General features: G+C 53.1%; 1 protein-coding gene across 1 annotated transcript; it reads left to right on the forward strand.

Moving 5' to 3' along the window:
• The first annotated feature begins 4,959 nt into the window (after window positions 1–4,959).
• LOC128898076 (zonadhesin-like) lies at window positions 4,960–17,016 on the forward strand. Its single transcript, XM_054169473.1, has 3 exons — window positions 4,960–5,025; window positions 14,514–15,096; window positions 16,970–17,016. Exons 1-3 carry the CDS (start codon window positions 4,960–4,962, stop codon window positions 17,014–17,016), a joined length of 696 nt encoding a protein of 231 aa, XP_054025448.1.
• The last annotated feature ends 2,034 nt before the right edge of the window (window positions 17,017–19,050 follow it).

Raw genomic sequence — 19,050 nt, forward strand, 5'->3', positions numbered from 1 at the left:
ATCAGCTGCAAGTGCCAGGTGATGCCTCACAGACATTTCTTCTCCAGCAGACCTGACAGCTGGTCTCACGGAGCTGTTCCCACCTAACCACCGCCCCACACCCCAAGTCACTCTTAGGTGTCCTGCTCTGCCTTGGCAGCACTGGCAGGGACAGCCATGCCTGTCCATTCGGGCACACACTGGTGATCCATGAGCAGTGCTGCTCAGAGCACCCAGCTGCTTCTGCATTTTGCACTTTGCTGCTCCTCTGCAATGTGAAGCTCCACATCTGACTGACTGCTGCAGAGCCACAGCAGGCAGGACAGGTGCCAGCTGGTAGCCCACACCAAGGTTCATTCACCAGGGGAAGCCTCATCATCAACCCTTTCACTTTGCATCACTCATTAGGCAAAATATTTGCCAGAGAGGGTACCCAGCAAAGGGGTACAAAGATGCTGAGGGGACTGGAGCAACTCTCCTACAAGGAAAGACTGAGAATTGGAGCTTTTCAGTCTGGAAAAGAGCAGCCTGGGCTGGGGAAATCTCATCAGTGCTGATCAATACTCAAAGGATGGGTGTCAGGAGGAGGGGAGCAGGCTTTGTTTAGTGGTGCCCAGTGACAGGACAAGGGGTGATGGGCACAAACTTGAAGTTCCATCTACACATGAGGAGGAACTTCTAGAATGTAAGGGTGCTGGAGCACTGGAGCAGGCTGCCCAGAGAGGTGGTGGAGTCTCCACCTCTGGAGACATTCAACACCCACCTGGACACGTTCCTGTGTGACCTTCCTCAGGTGAACCTGCTTTAGCAGAGGGCTTGGACTCGATGAGCCCTGAAAGACCCTTCCAACCCCTAGCATTCTGTGATTCAGTGATTCCTCATCTTTCCAAACTGATCCCTCTGCTTTCTGGGAGCATTTTTGTGGATGAGAACAAACAGTTACACCCATGGAGGTGTCTCCTGCCTTACTTGTCCTAGGTATGACGGACAGCTGATATCCTCTCCGTGCTGGAAGCCACAAAGTTGTAGCGAAAGGGTAGGAGAACCAGGGCTCGGGTGGTGAAACCATCCCCCAGCAGAGGCTGAGGGAACAACAAAAGAGAGAACATCCCTCCTGCCTCCCAAGGAGACAGCAAACCTTCCTCTTTGAGCAACAGGTGAGTTGGAAGCAGCGGGTCAGGCAAGCCCCAGCAGGAGGAGAAAGGCTACGAGCCAGAGCCGTACACCGAGGGACACAAATAAACTCCGTTGCTGTTGCTCATTCTGCAGCAAAATGAATTTTCCAAATCTTCCCCAGAACCAGATGTGGAAATATTTAGCTACCTCTGCATTCCTCCAGCCCTGAGCATGAACAAAGTGTTTGAAAGCAGATGAGAGGCAGGGTGTGTGTGTGTGTGTGTGCGTGGAAACCGTGACTGGTTTCAGTGAAACTCACGGATTTCCCAATTCATGGTATCATTTACTGACATCATGAAACTAATTGGGGCTTTTTCTTCTCTCTCTTTACAGTTAGGTATTTGCCCCAAGAGGATGAAATGTCTCCTTCTTTCAAACAAAACTGGAATTTCTTTCCTGTGAGGAGCACAGAAACGTAGAGCTGTTCCCAGAAGCAAGACTCAGAAGTCATCATTGGTTTAAATTAAAATGTTTTATTAGATGTAGTCGGTGCAAGAGACTAAATTAAAAGGCAGCAGCTCCAGCAGACCCATCTCGCTGAGTGCTTGGGCTTGGATGATCTCAAAGGTTTCTTCTAAACCTCAACAGTTCTATGATTCTGTGATCACCACCTCTCCCAAACCGCATATCAGACTGCAAAACCAAAAGGAGGTTGCTTTGCCTTCCTCCTGGGCTTTGCCCTCTGGGCTGCACAGCCCTGTTCATTTGCAGGTTTCCTCCTCTCTCACCTCCTGGGTGTGCTCCAGTGAAGCTGGGGTACTCAGGACCATGCCATGCACTCATCTGGCTGGGCAATAGGCTTGCTGGGAAGAGGAAGCATCCACAACCTTCCTGGGCAACCTGTTCCAGTGTCTCCCCACCCTCACTCTAAAGAATTTCTTCTTAATCTCCAGTCTACATCTCCCCTCTTGTAGCTTAAAACCATTGCCTCTCATCCTGTCACTACAAGCCCTAGTAAACAATCCCTCCCCATCTTTTCTGCAGCCCCCTTCAGGTACTGAAAGGCCACAAGGTCTCTCTAGAGCCTTCTCCAGGCTGAAGAGCCCCAACTCTCCCAGCCTGTCCCCATAGGGATTTCTGCATTTCCTTTCCTGCAGGCAGCTCTGCTCCACACCAGGTCACACCTGCTTGTGTCTCCCTCACTGGCATCAGTCAAAACCAGACCCACTGCCAGCAGGATCACCTTTGGGGTGGCATTGGGCCCAATCCTGCACCCCATCTTCAGGGCTATCCAGAGCTCCTGCCTGCACCCTCTCCTCTCTGCCTCCACACCCTCCTCCCATTCCCCACCAGAGCAACAACTTATCGCACTCATTTGACTTGGCATTTTATGAAGGGGAAAATGAATGAAAGATGAGCACTGAGAGCAGAGGGAAGCACTAATTTAGGAAGAGTACTAATTAAAGGTGCCCTGGGTGGTCTCATTTTGGTGTTCTGCCATTTGGGTTAGACTGGTTTTGCTGCTCCTTCCATCCCTCCCACGTTTTCCTCCTCGCCTTTCCCAGCGCGTTTGCACCTCCATCCCTGAGGGGCTTCCTGATATAGCTGGGACTGGTGCTGGGGGCTCATAAAGTCCCCCTTGGGTGCAGGGCAGGTGCTCACTGTCACACTGTCATCTCCCTGGGGATAGAATAGAATAGAATAGAATAGAATAGAATAGAATAGAATAGAATAGCATAGAATAGAATTAACCAGGTTGGAAGAGACCTTCAAGATCATCGTATCCAGCCCATCATCCAACACCATCTGATCAACTAAACCATGGCACCAGGCACCCTATCAAGTCTCCTCCTAAAGCACCTCCAGTGATGGTGACTCCACCACCTCGCTGGGCAGCACATTCCAATGGCCAATCTCTCTTTCTATGATGAACTTCTTCCTAACATCCAGCCTAAACCTCCCCTGCTGCAGCTTGAGACTGTGTCCTCTTGTTCTGGTGCTGCTTGCCTGGGAGAAGAGACCAACCCCCACCTGGCTACAGCCACCCTTCAGATAGTTGTAGACAGCAAGAAGGTCTCCCCTGAGCCTCCTCTTCCCCAGGCTAAGCAACCCCAGCTCCCTCAGCCTCTCCTCACAGGGCTGTGCTCCAGACCCCTCCCCAACTCTGTTGCCCTCCTCTGGACACATTCAAGGGTCTCAATGCCCTTCTTAAATTGAGGAGCCCAGAACTGGACACAGGACTCAAGGTGTGGCCTAAGCAGTGCTGAGCACAGGGCACAATGACCTCCCTGCTCCTGCTGGCCACACTCTTCCTGATGCAGGCCAGGATGCCATTGGCCTTCTTGGCCACTTGGGCACACTCCTGGCTCATGTTCAGCTGCTGTCCACCAGCATCCCCAGGTCCCTTTCTGCCTGGCTGCTCTCCAGCCACTCTGACCCCAGCCTGTAGCACTGCCTGGGGTTGTTGTGGCCATGGTTGCATCCTTCCTCTGCACGCAGAGCTCCAGCCACCTGCAGCCTTTCACACAAGCCAGGGCAGGTCACAGGTACAGAGACACAGAGGTGTCAGAAGCCTCAGGGATGACTGCAGCTTCAAGAGTCAGATGTCCAGCCATGATATTAAGCATACATTTATCTCCTGCCTCTCCCTCTACAAATAATGCCACAGTGTGCAGTTTTGGTGGGAAACACACAGCTAGTGTTAGCTGGTGAAGGGTCTGGAGAACAGGAATGGTGAGGAGCAGGTGAGGGAACTGGGGGTGTTTAGACTGCAGAAGACAAGGCTGAGGGGAGACCGCATTGCTGTCTACAACTGCCTGAAAGGAGGTTGATGTGAGGTGGGGGGTGGTCTCTTCTCCCTAGGATCAGGAGATAGAAGGAGAGGAAATAGCCTGAAATTGTGCCAGGAGAGGTTTAGGTTGGAGATAAGGGAAAATGCCTTTGCTGCAAGATTGGTCAGGGATTGGCACAGGCTGCCCAGGGAGGTGGTGGAGTCCCCATCCCTGGAGGCGTTCAAGAAACCTGAGGCCATGGCACTTTGGGTTTGATGGGCATAATATTGTCAGGTTGATGTTTGGACTCAGGGATCATATAGGTCTTTTTCCAACTGAAACAGTTCTATGATTTCCCTGGAACTGGGCCAGGTGTGGCAGGTCAGGGTCTGGTCTTCTGTCCCAAATGGTACTATTTTACATGCAGTTGCAACACAGTGTGTGCTGCAATCACTCTCCAAGGTGCACACAGATTTGGGCACCCTGTACCTGCAGCATCTCCTCTCTGCCCCTAGGGACAACATGGCAGATGCAACTTGCAGCCTGTTTTGCCATTGTTTCTGCACTGTGCATTGCCAAATTAATCCCTGGTGCAAGCCTGCAGTTTTGCAGAGAAAGTCAGGCCCTGTGTGGCTTTAAATTCCTGATTTCCCCCCAAAAAAGCCTATTGTTGGAGGCACCATCAAAAAAAACAAGAAGGAAAGGATGTGAACAAAATGATGTTATGGTATGAGCAACACTTCTTCCTCCTCAGAGTGGAAAAGATGTACTGTTCAAGGGTGAAAAGTGTGTTTAAAGGATATTGTGCCCTGGCCATCTAGACACCTAAGTACTGCTCAGCCTCAGGAGCTCATCCTCCTGTTCAAATTATGATAATAGGACAAATGGTTCACTTGGTGCCAGGAAGTCCTCCTCCTCCTTCCCAGGTTAGGAAAGCAGAGACTTGCCAGCAGTCAGAGTGCTTGGGACAGACCTGCCAGGCTCTCCCGAGCATTTGGATCCTTGCTCCTGTCCTCAGCAAACCCAGCCTTGCTTTTGAAAGCAAACTTCTGCCAGGGACCTCAAGACCTGCTGGAAGGGCAGTGAAGCAGTGATGCAGCCAAGCACCCAGCGTGAGGAGGAGCTGCCTACAGACACCAAAAGGCAAAGCGATCCTCACGTAAACCATAATGAGAGGTTTAAGAGAGCTGTGGGAGGACAGGGCCAGCATACAGACAGGGGCTGCTGGGGAGCCTCCCTGTCTCCCTCCTGCTGCTCCTGGGCTGGCCAGGGACCTGCTTGCTTTGGAGATGAGCACCTGCCCTGAGGCATTTCCCTGCTAGCTTGCTGGATGTCAGCTATCAGAGACACACAGCTTCACTGCTGGAGTGCTCTTTTCACCCGTTCTAGGAGCTAGTCTTTAGGAATGAATAACATCTACCAGGTAGTCAGACTGTCTTCCCTAGGAGGAGGGCCAAGGCACCTAAAGACAACCACCAACATTTCTCAGCCTCCTCACATGTCTGAGGAATGCCCCTGGGGGCTATTGCCTTGAATTGTGCAAAATGAGTCTTGGAAGGTATAATTTCACAGTACATATCATATGGCAGAGGGCCATGGGGTGGCCAAGGAGCATGACACAAACAATGTGCAGCTGGAAACAGCAGCTTTCCTACTGGGCTATGGAGATGCTGAGGGGACTGGAACGAGGAAAGACTGAGAGGTGTCCCTGCCCATGGCAGGGGGTTGGAACTGGATGATCCTTGAGGTCCCTTCCAACCCTGACAATTCCATGATTCTATGATTGGGGCTTTTCATTCTGGAGAAGAGCAGCCTGAGGGGGATCTCATCAATGCTGATCAATACTTCAGGGGTGGGTGTCAGGAGGATGGGACCAGGCTTTTTTTCTGTGATGCCCAGTGACAGGACAAGGGGTAACAAGCACAGACTTGACCATAAGAAGTTCCATGTAAACAGGAGGAGTTTAAGGGTGTTGGAGCACTGGGACAGGCTGCCCAGAGAGGTGGTGGAGTCTCCATCACTGGAGTCACTCAAAACCTGCCTGGACGTGCTCCTGTGTGACCTTCTTTCGGTGAACCTGCCTTGGCAATGGGGTTGAACTCAATGATCTCCCAGCCCCTGCCATGATCTTCAATACTGTAGTCAGCACAAGAAGGACTTTTGCAAATGTCTGATGTTGGAACTGGTTTGTATTGCAAATGACCCTGTCTAATCTACAGCTCTGTGCTAAGTAGCACGTTCTCCTATTGTGACATCCCAGTGTGCAATTGCAGCCCAGAAAGCAAATCACATCCTGGGCTGCAGCAAGAGAAGCAGAGCCAGAAGGGCCAGAGAGGGGATTCTCCCCCTCTACTCCACTCTGGTGAGAACCCACCTGGAGTACTGTGTCCAGTTCTGGAGCCCCTATTACAGGAAGGATCTGGAGGTGCTGGAAGGTGTCCAGAGAAGGGCTACGAGGATGAGCAGAGGGCTGGAGCTGCTCTGCTGTGAGCACAGACTGAGGGAGTTGGGGTTGTGCAGTCTGGAGAAGAGAAGACTCCCAGGAGACCTTCTTGTGGCCTTCCAGGATCTGAAGGGGGCTACAAGCAAGCTGGGGAGGGACTTTTGAGGGTGTCAGGGAGTGATAGGTCTGGGGGGAATGGAGCAGAACTAGAAGTGGGGAGATTGAGATTGGATGTTAGGAAGAAGTTGTTCCCCATGAGGGTGGTGAGAGACTGGCACAGGTTGCCCAGGGAGGTGGTGGAAGCCTCCTGCCTGGAGGCTTTTGCAGCCAGGCTGGATGTGGCTGTGAGCAACCTGCTGTAGTGTGAGGTGTCCCTGGGGGGTTAGAACTGGCTGATCCTTGAGGTTCTTTCCAAACCTAACAATTCTATGATTCTATGATTCAGAGGTCCCTTCCAACCCCTAGCATCCTGTGATCCTGTGATCTTCTGACACCTGAGGGAAGGCAGGGCTTGAAGGATGCACACCTGGGTTGTAAGGTCCCTCCTGCAGTGAAGGTGATGCCAGGGTACACATTGCCCCTGCATGGCCATATCCTGCACGGCCCTGCTCCTGCAGGTCCCTTCCAACCCTGCCAGTTCTGTGATGCCATGACATTTCTCTTTGCCCAGAGAGCACAATATTTATCCACACGAGCCCACAGGACTGCACTGCTGACAAATTGCAAGTTTGCTAACACAAGGCACTTCAAAAAAGAGTTTGAAACCTGCTGGCTTGGGGAAGTGAGAGAAGCTTGTTTAGGCACTGAGAAAAATAGCAAGAGCAGGCAAAGTCATCATCCTGCACTGTCTGAGTAAACGTTGATCTTCCAAACTGTCAGCAGCTCTGCGCTGGGAAGCTGGAGAGCTGCTGCCACAGATTATTTCTCAGTGCCTGTTTCAAATGGGTGAGTGAAGAGCAAGTGGTTCTTCACTCGTGGGTCAGTTTGTCTTCTGCTGGTGGCACTGTGCTTGAGGATAAAACCAGGTGACACCTCCATGGCCAGCACCCCTGGGTCAGCAATGAGCCCTGGGGGCCAAGAAGGCCAATGGGGTCCTGGGGGCATTCAGAGCAGTGTGTCCAGATGATCCCGGGAGGGTCTCCTCCCCGTCTACTCTGCCTTGGTGAGACCTCACCTGGAATATTGCATCCAGTTCTGGGCTCCCCAGTTCAAGAGGGACAGGGATCTGCTGGAGAGAGTCCAACAGACGCTAAAAGGATGATGAAAGGACTGGAGCACAGACCTGAGGCTGAGAGCCCTGGGGCTGTTCAGTCTGGAGAGGAGAAGGCTGAGAGGGGATCTTATAAATGTCTATCAATATCTGAGGGCTGGGGGTCAGGAGGGAGGGGACAGGCTCTGCTCACTTGCACCCTGTGACAGGACAAGGGGCAATGGATATAAACTCCAGCACAGGAGGTTCCACCTCAACATGAGGAGGAACTTCTTCACTGTGAGGGTCACAGAGCCCTGGAGCAGGCTGCCCAGGGAGGTTGTGGAGTCTCCTTCTCTGGAGACTTTCAAGCCCTGCCTGGATGTGTTCCTGTGTGACCTGTGCTGGATTCTCTGCTCCTGCTCTGGCAGGGTTGGACTGGAAGATCTCCAGAGGTCCCTTCCAACCCCTAACACCCTGTGTTCCTGTAGTTACCCCGTGAAGAGCAGCCTTCCTCATCCTCACAGTGAGAGAAAACAAAGCAGAAAGTGTTCCAGACCTTTTCAGAGTCACCTTGATGTATATCTCCCCTCCAACTTCTTTGAGCTCTGCTTTTTGTGTCCTGCCTCTCTGTTCCCTCTCATGCTGCATCAAAACCTCCACAGCAGCTGCAGGTCTCATGCAGCAGCATCACAGAATCACAGAATTAACCAGGTTGGAAAAGACCTCTGAGATCATCAAGTCCAACCTATTACCTAACACCATCCAATCAACTAAACCATGGCACTGAGTGCCACAGCCAGTCTTTTTGCAAACACTGCCTGGGAGGGTGACTCCACCACCTCCCTGGGCAGCCCATTCCTCCTTCTCATGGTTGCTGGGTTTGATGCATCCATCAAAACAAGCAGATGTGGCACTTTGGGTCATGGATATCTTGGGTAGAAGGTTTGACTTGAGGATCTCGAGCACAAGTCCTATGAGGAGAGGCTGAGGGAGCTGGGGTTGTTTAATCTGGAGAAGAGGAGGCTCAGGGGAGACCTTCTTGCTGTCTACAACTACCTGAAAGGAGGTTGTAGCCAGCTGGGGGTTGGTCTCTTCTCCCAGGCACCCACCCCCAGAACAAGAGGACACAGTCCCAAGCTGTGCCAGGAGAGGTTTAAGCTGGAGGTGAGGAGAAAGTTCTTCCCAGCAAGAGAGATTTGACATTGGAATGTGCTGCCCAGGAGGTGGTGGAGTCCCCATCCCTGGAGATGTTCAAGAAAGGCTTGGATGTGGCACTTGGAGCCATGGTTTAGTTGTCAGGAGGTGTTAGGTATTAGGTAATAGGTTGGACTTGATGATCTCTGAGGTTTTTTCCAGCCTGGATGATTCTATGATCTTAGAGATCTTTCCCAACCCTAATGATTCTAAACCAGGGAGAGCTCAAGCTCTTGAACCCAGAAGGGCTGGAGATGGGGCCAAGCTGAACCAGGGCTCTGCACAGCAGCAGTGCTGAGGGTTTGCCTCGGAGAGGCTGGAATATCTCACTCTTCCCTGCCCTGGATTTAGCTAGAAGATTTTGCAGGCAATTTCCTATCGAGATGTCAGCCTCACTATCAACCCACCCCCTCCCCTGCACATAATCAAAATATTTTGATAACCAAAAAATGTCAGGCAACACAGCAAGTTTTGCAGTAAATAAATAGAGCAAAATAACTGCAAAAACCAGGAGGGGAGGAGCGGGGAGCTGGTGCCTCTGCAGGAGTTTTCCGTCCCCAGCTGACAAAGAGGTGGTTCAGAAATTGCCCCTTGGACAGAAATAGTTATTGCCTACCAAAATAACCTCCTCCCCTAGTGGAAAAAGGAGACTTGTGGTAGGCAGTCTCACGGTGCTGGTTCACACCTCGGGTTCACACCTTACTCCACCTAGAGTACTGCGTCCAGTTCTGGCACCCCCAGCACAAGAAGGGACATGGAACCCCTTGAGCAGGTCCAGAGGAAGCAACAAAGATGATCAGAGGCCTGGAGAACCTGCCCTGTGGGGACAGGCTGAAGGAGCTGGGGCTGTTCAGCCTGGAGAAGAGAAGGCTCCAGGGAGAGCTTAGAGCAGCCTTCCAGTACCTGAAGGGGGTTCAAGAGATCTGGGTGAGGGACTTTGGACAAGGGCTGGGAGTGACAGGATGAGTGACAATGGCTTTGAGCTGGAAGAGGGGAGATTGAGACTGGAGATGAGGAAGAAATTCCTGAGAGTGAGGGTGATGAGACACTGGCACAGGTTGCCCAGGGAGGTTGTGCATATTCCCTCCCTGGAGGTGTTCAAGGGCAGCTTGGATGAGGCCTTGAGCAACCTGGGGTAGTGGAAAGTGTCCCTGCCCATGGCAGGGGTGCTGAAACTGGATGATCTTTCCAGTCCCTTCCAACCCAAACCATTCTCTGGCTCTGCTCTGGAGGGCCAGGGCTCCCTCCGCGAGCGCAGCACAGCCCCGGGGCTGTGCCGTGCGCTGGCCCAGCAGGAGCCCAGCTGCTCCCCGCAGCAGACGAGCAGCAGTTAGATGAATTGCCTGGCAAAGGAGCCCTCAGCGAGATACTAAACACATACCAAGTATGTGTGACAAATTGCCATGACAAGGTTGTGCTGGCAGGCTGGACGGCGGGTAATGAAATCCCTGTCCAGACAGCACTACGCTCTGGGCACTCTTTGAGCCAAGGGAAGGCAAGAAATGCTGCCAAAAACCCTACTGGCATGACCACCGTGCCCATTTTCCACACAGATTCACAGAATGCCAGGAGCTGGAAGGGACCTCGAAAGCTCATCCAGTCCAACCCCCCTGCCAGAGCAGGAGCACCTACAGCAGGTCACACAGGAACACAGCCAGGTGGGGGTTGAATATCTCCAGAGAGGGAAACTCCACAACCCACCCTGGGCAGCCTGTTCTGTCACTCCCACAGTGAAAAAATTCTTCCTCATGTTTCCATGGCACTTCCTCTGCCTCAGCTTCCACCACTGCCCCTTGTGCTGGCATTGGGCACCACGGAGCAGAGCCTGGCTCCAGCCTCTGGGCACTCACCCTGCACATCTTTATCAACATGACTGAGGAGAGCAGCCCAGGCTGCTGCCAACACCCTGGGTGCCCAGAGAGCTGAGGATGGGACTGCCACACCATGCACAAAGCCAGAGGAGGGCATGGCAAAATGCCAGGGCTGGCACTCAGGGTCAGATGAAGGAGACCCTCAAAGAAATGAAGCACAAACACAAGCCTTAGGTCTGACCAGGCTGGAGGCTGGAGAGAGGCTTAGTGCAGAGATGGGCACTGGTGTGGGGCAATGCAATAAATGGAAGGCGTGGCAGCGGTGGAGTCCCCATCCCTGGAGGGGTTTCAGAGCTGTGGAGATGTGGTGCTGAGGGATATGTTTAGTGGTGACCTGGCAGTGTGGGGTTCACGGTTGGACTTGATCTGAAAGGTCCCTTCCAACTCAAGTGACTCTGACTCTGTGGCTCCTTGATCTGTGCGTGGGGAGCCACGAGGTTCTGTGGCTGTGTACACTCACACTTGCTCCTCACCACCATCCTGGGCACCCCAGGCTGCCCACTCACTCTCCCTTTGCCCTTCACAGCCCCTGCAAACACAGGGTCCCCCTTTCCCATGCCAAACCCCAGCAGTGGGATGTGGTTCTGGGCTGGCCAGACACTCGCACAGAAGCAGCCACATCTTATTAGCCCAGTAGCTGTGGGAAATTACCAGGCTGGGCTGGATGCCCTAGCAGTGAGCTTCAGGGTGGGAGAACAAGGTCTGCACAAGGTTCTTGATGCAACAGGAAAGCAAGGGCAGCACAGCTCTCAAACCCCAGGGGCTACCTTTGAAGAGATGTTCTCTTCAGCCATTTGTCCCCTCCAATGTCCACTGTCCCACCTCAAAGGGCACATAACCCCCAAAGTGTTTGCTTTATTTTTCTTCCAGTTGTGGACAGCAAAGCCAAGCCTGCTGTTTAGGCTGGTGCTGGACAGAACTGGTCAGAATTGGTCTCTTCAAAGAGACAACAGAATTGGTCTCTTCAAAGAAGGTTTCCAACCTTTGCCACCAGCCTGCAGCACCAGGAGTGGCCATGGCCATGACTTGCACCCATGGTGAGGAGCAGAAGCATTATGGCAGGCCAGGTTTAACATGTGTGGTGAAGTTTTCATCTTTAACTAGTTCCATAGCTGCCACCTCTGCAAAGGCACCACCTTTGGACTATCTACCCAGCCCCAACCTGGCTGGGTGTCTGCATCCTACAGGCAAGGGAAAGCCACCAGGGCTCTGAGCAGAACGGTGACACACCAAGAGCTGGTGTCCAGTGTGCCTATGGGAGGCTGGCATGGGGCAAAGCAGCAAACAGCTTCACTGGGGTATTTTGGCCTGAGTGATCCACGGGGTGCACCTCTGCTTGAAGAAGGCTGCTGTAAAGCATTCATCTGCAGAAGGCTGGAGCACTTCTCCTGTGGAGACAGACTGAGGGAGTTGGGGCTGTTCAGTCTGGAGAAGAGAAGGCTCCAAGAGACCTTCTTGTGGCCTTCCAGTATCTGAAGGGGGCTACAAGAAAGCTGGGGAGGGACTTTTTAAGGTGTCAGGGAGTGATAGGACTGGGGGGATGGAACAAAACTAGAAGTGGGTAGATTCAGATTGGATGTTAGGAAGATGTTCCCCATGAGGGTGGTGAGGCAACTGAGGTTGCCCAGGGAGGTGGTGGAAGCCTCATCCCTGGAGGTTTTGAAGGCCAGGCTGGATGTGGCTGTGAGCAACCTGATCTAGTGTGAGGTGTCCCTGCCCATGGCAGGGGGGTTGGAACTAGATGATCCTGGAGGCCCCTTCCAACCCTGACACTTCTATGATTCTAAAACTACCCCAGCAAACACCGTCCCTCCCCCTCCCCGGGTCTCTGTGAGCGGCACTCATTCCTCGCTCTCGCTGTGGATCCGGCGTGCCGAGTCCTTGCTCCCCAGGAGTATTCTCCCTTTACAAAGCAAGATCATAAAGCAGTGACATAATCCAGGCTTGGCAAACACTTCTGCTGATGTTAAGCCAGTGCCGGCCGTGGTTCTCGCTGCAGTGTTGGAGTGCATGATATAGATGGTGCAACTGGCTGATTAAATGTGCAGGAGCCTCCCAAGATACCATTTCATTTGAAATGCTGACATTTATGTTTGACATTCCAATAAGTGTGGGGCTTTTTCCTCTCTCTTTTTTCTTTTTGTTCCATTTCTCCCACCCCCCCATTTTTTCCCCTTTTAATTAGTTCTTGCAAGGGTGCAGGTCAGACACAGCTACACAACGAAGCTCTCCATACACAGCCACACAAGGAAGAAGCTCTCCATACACAGCCACACAAGGAAGAGGTTCTCCATACACAGACACACAAGGAAGAGGTTCTTCACACACAGCCACACAAGGAAGAGGTTCTCCATACACAGCCACACAAGAAAGAGGTTCTCCATACACAGCCACACAAGAAAGAGGTTCTCCATACACAGACACACAAGGAAGAGGTTCTCCATACACAGCCACACAAGGAAGAGGTTCTCCATACACAGCCACACAAGGAAGAGGTTCTCCATACACAGCCACACAAGAAAGAGGTTCTCCATACACAGCCACACAAGGAAGAAGTTCTCCAGACACAGCCACACAAGGAAGAAGCTCTCCATACACAGCCACACAAGGAAAAGGTTCTCCATACACAGACACACAAGGAAGAGGTTCTCCATACACAGCCACACAAGGAAGAGGTTCTCCATACACAGCCACACAAGGAAGAGGTTCTTCACACACAGCCACACAAGGAAGAAGCTCTCCATACACAGCCACACAAGGAAGAGGTTCTCCATACACAGCCACACAAGGAAGAGGTTCTCCATACACAGCCACACAAGGAAGTTCTCCATTAAATAAAACCCCAAACCTAGGTATGATTCAAACAGATGACTCCTGGCCAGACTTCCCAACCCATCTACCTTAGAGCAGAAGCCTCGGAGCCAAATTAATTAGAGGCCACCCACAAGAGCAGATGTGAGAGGTGTAGGTGAATCTCTTTGCCCGTGCCTTCCCCGCCGCATCTGCTGAGATCTCGACGCGTGCACGAAGGGGGAGTGGGCGGGCTCTGACGGTAAATAAATGACTCAATTCCTTTCGTTTTGACACCAAAACGCAGGCAGCCAGCGAGGCTGGGTAGTAAACAATAGTAGCAGTGTGGGAACAAAAGCCAAAAACCAAAACACAGAACCAAAAAGAAGGGGAGGGAAAAACAGGCAAGCAGCATATAAGATGCCTCAATGAAGAGGTGTGATTGTTGGCAGCACGTGTCCGGTTGGAGTTTATGGGATGCACAGAGGCTTTTTATTGGGGGATACTTTTCGCTGTTAAGTGTGAGAGAGAGAGAGAGATAAAAGGAAAAAAAAGGGGGGGGGGACACACACACCAATTGTTTCTGCCATCTGAGAAAGCTCTTGGTGGAACAGGCAGAAATCCAGGGGTAATTAAGAAAATAATAGTGCACGCCCAACAAGAAAAACATTATTTGTTTAAAGATGAAGTCCCTCCAGAATACTTTCTTTCAAGAAGGAGGGGGTGGGGGGGGGGGAAACCCTTGTAAATGAAAAGCAGCAGCCATCAGCTCGTTTCTTGTGAGCTGGAGTGGAAAAAGAGCAGGGCTGTAATACCCTTCAGTGGTGAGGCTTTTTCCGTTTTCACCGCCCTTATCAGCCTCTGAGCGTTGCAAAATAATCATGTTGTGCCCTTACATGTTTCCACCAGAGGATCAGAAGCTCTTCACAAAGCAGAATTAATTGAGCTCCACGGCTCACCTGTGAGAACAGAGCAATTATTTAGCAACAGGACTGGGGGGGTTGGGTTTGGGGCTTTTTTGTTTGTCTTTTTTTTCCTCCTTTTTCTTGGGTTTTTTTTTTTTTTTTGGCTGTTTCAGGTGGGGATAGAAGTAAAAGCTGCAACAGGAAGATGGTGAACCCACCAAGCCAACACAAGACCTCAATTAACCCACCTAGCCAACACAAGACTTCAGTGAACCCACCAAGCCAACACAAGACTTCAATGAACCCACCAAGCCAACACAAGACTTCAATGAACCCACCAAGCCAACACAAGACTTCAGTGAACCCACCAAGCCAACACAAGACTTTAGTGAACCCACCAAGCCAACACAATTCTTCAATGAACCCACCAAGCCAACACAAGGTTTCAGTGAATCCACCAAGCCAACACAAGACTTCACTGAACCCACCAAGACAACTCAAGACTTCAATGAACCCACCAAGCCAACACAAGACTTCAATGAACCCACCAAGCCAACACAAGGTTTCAGTGAATCCACCAAGCCAACACAATTCTTCAATGAACCCACCAAGCCAACACAAGACTTCAATGAACCCAACAAGACAACTCAAGACTTCAATGAACCCACCAAGACAACACAAGACTTCAGTGAATCCACCAAGCCAACACAAGACTTCAATGAATCCACCAAGACAACTCAAGACTTCAATGAACCCACCAAGCCAACACAAGTTTTCAGTGAATCCACCAAGCCAACACAAAGCTTCAGAGCTTTGCTCATTCCCAGCAATGGAGGTGACAAACCTGGAAGTTTCTGGCTTCCAGATCCAGGTTGTCCCGTTGGAAGGGACCACTTCCCACTTGCAGCCCTTTTGTCCAGGCATCAGATTGCCAGTTGCTTCCTATCCTCCCAAGTTCTGACTCTTCAGATGATAAATTCTTGCAGAAAACCCTATCTCCAAACCACCCATCTTCCCTGCTAGCATGTCATGGTACCATCCCACATCTGGGACACGCAACCTGGGCTCCAAAATCCTGTTCCCATCACCGCTGTGTGACTCCAGGTAGGTTATAAAGCTGTGCCAGCCCGTGCAGGGGAACATGGTGGGAAACATCTCCCAGGCCTGGGGCTCAGGGGAAGGAAGGCTGCAAGAACCCTAATATCACACTAATGACAAGGAGGAAAAGAGCTACCAACCACACTCTGATACTCTGTGCAGTGCACAGTTGTGTGCTGGGTAACAAGACAAGGGTGGTGAGACACTGCAACAGGTTGCCCAGGGAAGTGGTGGAAGCCTCATCCCTGGAGGTGTTTGCAGCCAGGCTGGCTGTGGCTGTGAGCAACCTGCTGCAGTGTGAGGTGTCCCTGGCCATGGCAGGGGGGCTGGAACTAGATGATCCTTGAGGTCCCTTCCAACCCTGACAATTCCATCGATTCTATGCACTTCCACCCAACCAGGAGTGAAAAAGCCTCATCCCTCCTTCAGATGGTTTACAAGAGGCTGTAAACCATGGAGAGAAGAGGCGATGCTGAGGTTCCCCTTGCAGGTTTTGGGATTATTTTATAAGGGTTGGGGTTTTTTTGTTGTTGTGTTTTGTTTGGTTGGTTTGGTTTTTCCTTATTGAAGATTTTGGCTACTGCACAGTTGCAGAAGTTTTTTTGGTTAAAAACTGGGATGGCTGAGCCCAGAGGGGTGGTGAATGGAATTAAACGCAGTCAGTGGCTGCTCACTAGTGGTGTTCCCCAGGGCTTGGTGCTGGGGCAAATTCTTTTTACTATCTTTTATCAATGATCTGGATAAGGGGATCAAGGCACCCTCAGTAAGTTGGCAGATGGCACTAAGCTGGGAGGGAGTATAGGTCTGCTGGAGGCTAGGAATGCTCTGCAGAGGGACCTGGACAGGCTGGATTGATGGAAAGAGGTCTGTTGTATGAGATTCAACAAGGCCAAGTGCTAGCCCTGCTCTTGAGTCACAGTAATACCAGGAACGCTCCAGGCTTGGGGCAGAGTGGCTGGAAACTGCCCAGCAGAGAAAGACCTGGAGGTGGTGGTCAACACCTGGCTGAAGATGAGCCACTGTGTGCCCAGGTGCCCAAGAAGGCCAGCATCCTGGCCTGGATCAGCAATGGTGTGGCAAGCAGAAGCAGGGAAGGGATTGTTCCCCATTACTGGTGAGGCCACACCTTGAGTCCTGGGTTCAGTTCTGGGCACCTCACTCCAAGAAGAGGTCCAGAGAAGGGCAACAAAGCTGGGGAAGGGTCTGGAGAATAGGGCTGGGGAGGAACGGCTGAGGGAACTGGGGGTGTTTTGTGTGGAGAAGAGGAGGCTGAGGGGAAACCTCATTGCTCTCTGCAGCTCCCTGAAAGGAGGTTGCAGTGAGATGGAGGTTGGACTCTTCTCCTTAGTATCAGATGATAAGACAAGAGGAAATGGCCTGAAATTGTGTCAGGGGAAGTTTAGGTTGGAGATCAGGGAAAAGAGTGGTGAGGGATTGGAACAGGCTGCCCAGGGAGGTGGTGGAGTCCCCAAACCTGGAGGTGTTTCAGAGTGGCAGAGATGCGCTGCTGAGGGACATGGGTTAGCACCAGGCATAGGAGAGAACGTCTGGACTCGATGATTTTAAGGGTTCTTTCCAACCCACACCATTCAATGACTGTACGACCCCAGGTCCCAGCTCCCTGCACCGCCACGGCAGCAGCGCCGGGGGCAGGTGAATGCAGCTCCCCCACGGCCTCGCTGGGGTATTTTGGCCTGAGCGATCCATGGGGTGCACCTCTGCGTGAAGCAGGCTGCTGTAAAGCATCCATCGGCAGAGCGCTGGAGCACTTCTCCTACGGAGACAGACTGAGGGAGTTGCGGCTGTTCAGTCTGGAGAGGAGAAGGCTCCGAGGCGACCTTCTTGTGGCCTTCCAGTATCCGAAGGGGGCTCCAAGAAAGCTGGGGAGGCACTCGGCGTCCTCCCCGGGGACGCTCAGCCCCCGCCCCGAGCCCGGTACCGCCGGCAGCTCTCCCCCACGCGGCCGCGGGCCCGCCGCCGGCGCGGCGGCCACCCCCGTCCCGCCCCGGCGGGCGGTGCTGCCCCCGCCCCCGCTTCCCAGCAGCCCTCGCGGCCGCCTACAATGAAATTTGCGAAGTTTTTTCGGTTTCGGCGCCATTTTCGAGTCGCCTCGGAGGTGAGGAGGGAGGGCGCGCGGGGCGCCGGGCCCGCCGCGCCGCGGGGGGGGCGATCGCCAGCCTCTCTTCCCTCGCCCCGCTGCGGGCCGGACGGCTCGGCCCGGCCGGGCTCGGCTCGGCCTGGCGGGGCGGGGGGGGGGGTTGAGGGGGGACCGGCGGCGGGACGGGGCGGCTGCGGGACGGGGCGCGCCGCCGTGCCGGGGATGGGACACGGGCACACAGCGGCCGCCCGGGGCGGGGTCGTGCCGCTCCCCGAATGCGGGGCCGGGGTGGGGGGGGAAACACGGACACAGGCCCGGGAGAGAAACTTTGGGGGGAGAAAGGGGAGGAACGGAAAAAGGCTTAAAGAAAAAACCCCAAAAAACCAAATCCAAAACCCCAACAACAACAAAAAACCAACAGAAAAAAGCCCAACAACCCCAAAACTATATAAAAGGAAAACTTGAGTGGGGATGCGGGGGGCGGTGGGGAGAGCCGGCGGCAGCGCCGGCGCCGCCCAGAGCCGCACAAAGGCGGCCACGGGGGGGGGGGTTGGGGGGTGGTGTTGCGGGGGGGGGAGGGAAGTGTGGGTCGGTCGGTGGCCTCGGGGGGGGTGGCGGCGGCGGCGGCTCGTGACGCAGCGGGCAGTGACAGCGGGAGCGGCTGGGCCCGGGGCGGTGCCCCCACCCCCCCCTTCTTCTTCTTCCTATCCCCCCCCCTCCCCCCACACCGGACCGTTAAGGCGGGAGCAGGACGGTTCCCACGTGGGTGCGGGGCGACACCCTCCCCACTCCCCCCCTCCCCCCGTCCCCCCTTTTCCCCTCCCGGGACGCCTTTTCCTGGTGGAATTTTTTGGGGTGGGCTTTTTAAACGATTAATACTTTTCATATCTCCTCCTTGACGTGTGTTGTTCCCTCTTCCCCCCCCCCCGCTCAGGTGCGGCTGGTTTGGTTGGGGGGGTTGGGGTGGGCTGGGTGGGTGTTTTTTGGTGTTTCTTCCTCATTTCCTCCTCCTTTTTTTTCCTAAGAGCAAACCCGGGGCTGCCGATGGGTCTGTAGCCCTCCCCCCGCCTAGGTCCCGCTTGGCACCAAAAAAAAAAAACCCACCCCACCGTTTGATACGTTAAAAGCTAATAAAACTCCAAACGTAATTCGGTGAAAACAGTCGAAAAAAATATTAAAGGGGGGGGGGGGGGGAAACAAACCCACCCAAACAATTCTTTTGCGGTCATCTTTCGCTAGTTTGTGTTTTTACCCCCGCGCTGCTGCTGCTGCTGCTTCGCTTTGTACAGGAAATTTGAATGTCCTGGCATGGACAAGGAGCTGCGGGGATGGAGCAAAGCACACCACCACCCCCACACACACACGCTGGATTTTCCCTTTCCAGCTTCCCCTCTAAGACAATATTTTACCCACATGTGCATCAGCTCCCTAAAACCATCAATTTTTTCGGCTTTTGGAGAGTGAGGGGTTTTTTTTTTGGGGGGGGGGGGGGTTGGGATTTTTTTGTTGTTACAAGGTTCCACCACGAATCGCTCCCTCCCAAAAGGAGGAGGAAAGCAAGCAGATTTGTGCGCTGTGTACGTGTGGAGGTGA

Source organism: Dryobates pubescens, chromosome 18 (genome assembly GCF_014839835.1).
Source record: "Dryobates pubescens isolate bDryPub1 chromosome 18, bDryPub1.pri, whole genome shotgun sequence".
NCBI classification, from domain to species: Eukaryota; Metazoa; Chordata; class Aves; order Piciformes; family Picidae; genus Dryobates; species Dryobates pubescens.